Source organism: Trichechus manatus, unplaced genomic scaffold, assembly GCF_000243295.1.
Source record: "Trichechus manatus latirostris isolate Lorelei unplaced genomic scaffold, TriManLat1.0 scaffold00163, whole genome shotgun sequence".
In the NCBI taxonomy this organism is placed as follows: domain Eukaryota; kingdom Metazoa; phylum Chordata; class Mammalia; order Sirenia; family Trichechidae; genus Trichechus; species Trichechus manatus.
The window spans coordinates 2,327,014-2,330,106 of record NW_004444099.1 but is presented as its reverse complement, the minus strand read 5'-3'; the positions used below and the strand labels follow the sequence as shown (position 1 = coordinate 2,330,106).

General features: G+C 45.5%; 1 protein-coding gene across 1 annotated transcript; it reads right to left on the bottom strand.

Moving 5' to 3' along the window:
• Nucleotides 1-1,436: 1,436 nt before the first annotated feature.
• ATOH7 (atonal bHLH transcription factor 7) lies at nucleotides 1,437-2,751 on the bottom strand. The gene has a single exon (XM_004386401.2). The coding sequence runs from the start codon at nucleotides 2,749-2,751 to the stop codon at nucleotides 2,293-2,295; it is 459 nt and encodes a 152-aa protein (XP_004386458.1). The 3' UTR covers nucleotides 1,437-2,292.
• Nucleotides 2,752-3,093: the final 342 nt, after the last annotated feature.

The following is a 3,093-nucleotide window of genomic DNA, read 5'->3' as shown; positions in this document are numbered from 1 at the left end:
TGGTGGCACAGTGGTTAAGAGCTCGGCTGCTAACCAAACGGTCGGCAGTTCAAATCCACTAGCTGCTCCTTGGAAACTCTATGGGGCAGTTCCACTCTGTCCTATAGGGTCGCTATGAGTAGGAATCAGCTTGATGGCAACGGGTAAGGAGACCTGATGGTGAAGTGGTTAAGTGCTCAGCTGCTAACTGGAAAGGTCAGTGGTTTGAAATCACCAGCCGTTCCTCAGGAGAAAGATGTGGCAGTCTGCTTCCACAAAGATTTACAGCGTTGGAAACGCTCTGGCACAGTTCTGTTCTGTCCTACAGGGTCGCTATGAGTTGGAATCAACACAATGGCAGCAGGGTTTAAGTAAGTAGACCATTGTGCCCAAATAATGAGGAGGGCAGATGCCCTGAGTCCTGTCATTAGCCCAAGTGCATGCTGCAGAGTGGAGTGTGACCAGGAGGGAATCCCAGTATCATCCCATTTAGAGCAGCAGTGTCTGCCAGGCTAAAGCCTCTTCTAAGAGTTGTTAGAGTCAAGAGGTTAAACATGTGACTCTAATTTGCAGTGAGGAAGCAAAGTCCTGAACCCTCTTCCATTGCTTATTAATAGATAATCAGAAGGAAAGGGAAATTCTGCATAAGTCTCCCAGTGGGTTTCTGGAGATACATTTGTGATTTTGTAAGTTTATGGGCTGGGGAAGACATTTTCCCTCAATACAAACCAAGTGGATTTTGATTATTAGGGATAACTAAGAAAATAATTTTGTTTTAATACAGACCCTCTGTAGATTAATTGCAAATAATTAATCTGAGATTAGGCTTTGGAATCCATAATAAAAAGGTTTGGAGGATGTCATCATTGTTTTTGTTGACCAGTAACAAATTCCAAATACATAGATAACTTACAGTCCTGCTTTTCCTAATTGTGAACGAGACATTCCGCCTAAATGCATGCAGTGCTGTTGACCACCAGCTCACTCTTTACATTAAGTGCTTGGTTTATTCATTCAGTGGTTAAACAAATTTATAAAAGTAATCCAAACCAATACCATGTGTATTATTTTGCTCCCACTTTGATTAGTTTTGATGGTAGTGAAGGCTTTACTGCTCTATTCGTAATGATTAAAAAGAAATCACTTATTCTGGAGGGTTTCACTTGTATCTTTAGGAAGAAAACAAGAGAGAGAGCGAGAAAGCAAGCAAACAAGTCAAGTGCAGCTCCGTTCACAAGGTATTTACAGTCCAGAGAGGGGCTGTCGCACCACACTCGAAAAATGCCTGATATTTTGAGCCCTTCACTGATTAACCCAATGTTCTTTTTGCACTGATTTCATTCCTTCTCAAACTCTACAACTGCCACAAGTCGTTTTCAATTACTTCTGAGGAATTAGTAATCAGTAGTCGGCTTAATAAGGAAAACGAAATACTGAGGAACTGTGTATCTAGTCATTTAAAAGCTAAATATTATTTCAATTTAATCTTAAAGAAAAACCAGTGGACTATGTCTATATTCCCAAGTTGACAGAGGAAACCTGCAAATTAATAACTTGTACTCTCAATAGCTTGTCTTGTTTGAGGGAGTATTTAAAAACAGCATGTTTGCCAACCGGCAGGATTCCATTTAAGCATTCTACATCTTTACTCAGAGAAGCCCTCAACATCATCACTCCCCAAATAGGCCTGTGGTGTCAACAAAAAAATTAGCATGGTACTTGGCATGAAAAACAAACCCACGTTTTATTTATATTTTACAAAATCTATATTTTAATGTGTACACAGTTTAAAAAAATACAAAGCACTCAAGCCCATGTACTCTACCAAAAAAAAAAAAGTCTGACTACTTCATGCACACACAACGCACTAAGCCTAAATGCATTTACACAACAAGAAGAAGGTCGCTCTATTTTGAGCATACACAAAAATGGATATTGTAAATTCGCCTGAACAGGACAAACTTACAAAGTTTAAGAAAGTGATTATTTCTCTGAGGACTAAAATGTCAGTATAGCCTAAGCATATTTTTTTTCCTTAAGATTGTCTTCCCTCAAAGTAAATCCAGAAAAAGGGGAGGGGACATTATCTTCATAGCAATCGAAACCATTCACAAGATCCATTAATGAAATCTACAAAACACACATAAGGAAAAAAGAGAGGCAATCAAACTATTGCGTCCATCCCACTAGCGATACAAGAAACGTGAAAGCTTGCTGATTTTATTCTAAGACTGCATCCAAGGCCATCGAAAGCGCTTGAGGCTACTTTAGACAGGGTTGCGCCCTGGCAGGATTGCGCCCGCGACCGGCGCCCTAATTGGCCATCGGGAAGGGCTCGGGCTGGAAGCCGAAGAGCCTCTGGCCGTAGGGCTCGCTCTCGCCTGGCAGCTCCGCGCCTGCGAAGGGGAGGTAGTGGTCACGGCCGAAGTGCTCACAATGGAGATTGATCCACTCCCGCTCCGAGCCGAATCGCTCGGCCTCGGCTAGGATCCGGGTCAGAGCCATGATGTAGCTCAGCGCCATCTGCAGGGTTTCGTACTTGGACAGCTTTTTATCCTGGCCCCACTGAGGCACCACCCGGCGCAAGCGATCGAAAGCCGTGTTGAGCCCCTGCATCCGGCGCCGCTCGCGCGCGTTGGCCGCCAGGCGCCTGCGCGTCGCGCTCTCCAGCCGCTCGGGCCCGGCGCACGTGCCCGCGCACGCGGCACCGCCCACGCACGGGGGCGCGACGCGCGCTCCCGCCGCCGGGCCTCCGGATTTGCAGGATTTCATAGTTGTCCTGCGCGGCCGTGAGGCCACAGAAGGGTAGCCGGGAGCTCACCGACGCGCAAGACCTGTGTGTGGGCTTGTCTGCCGAACCGCTTCGTAACGTGGCTCTTCTTTAGCAAAAAAGTTATAAACAAAGCAACTCGCGCGGAATCAAATAGTTTACAGTGGGGAGTGCAGGACTCGACCTTCTGTCCTACTGGGTAACCAGGTTGAAATCTCTTCAGTTGCCCAAATTTAGGGGTAATTGAGGTGCTGAAGAGAAAGTCATTTTCCCAACGTGAAGTTGAAAAAGGGAAAGGAGGCTTCGTTCAGTAAAGTTTGGTCTGGCTGGTTCGGGGAAGGCCT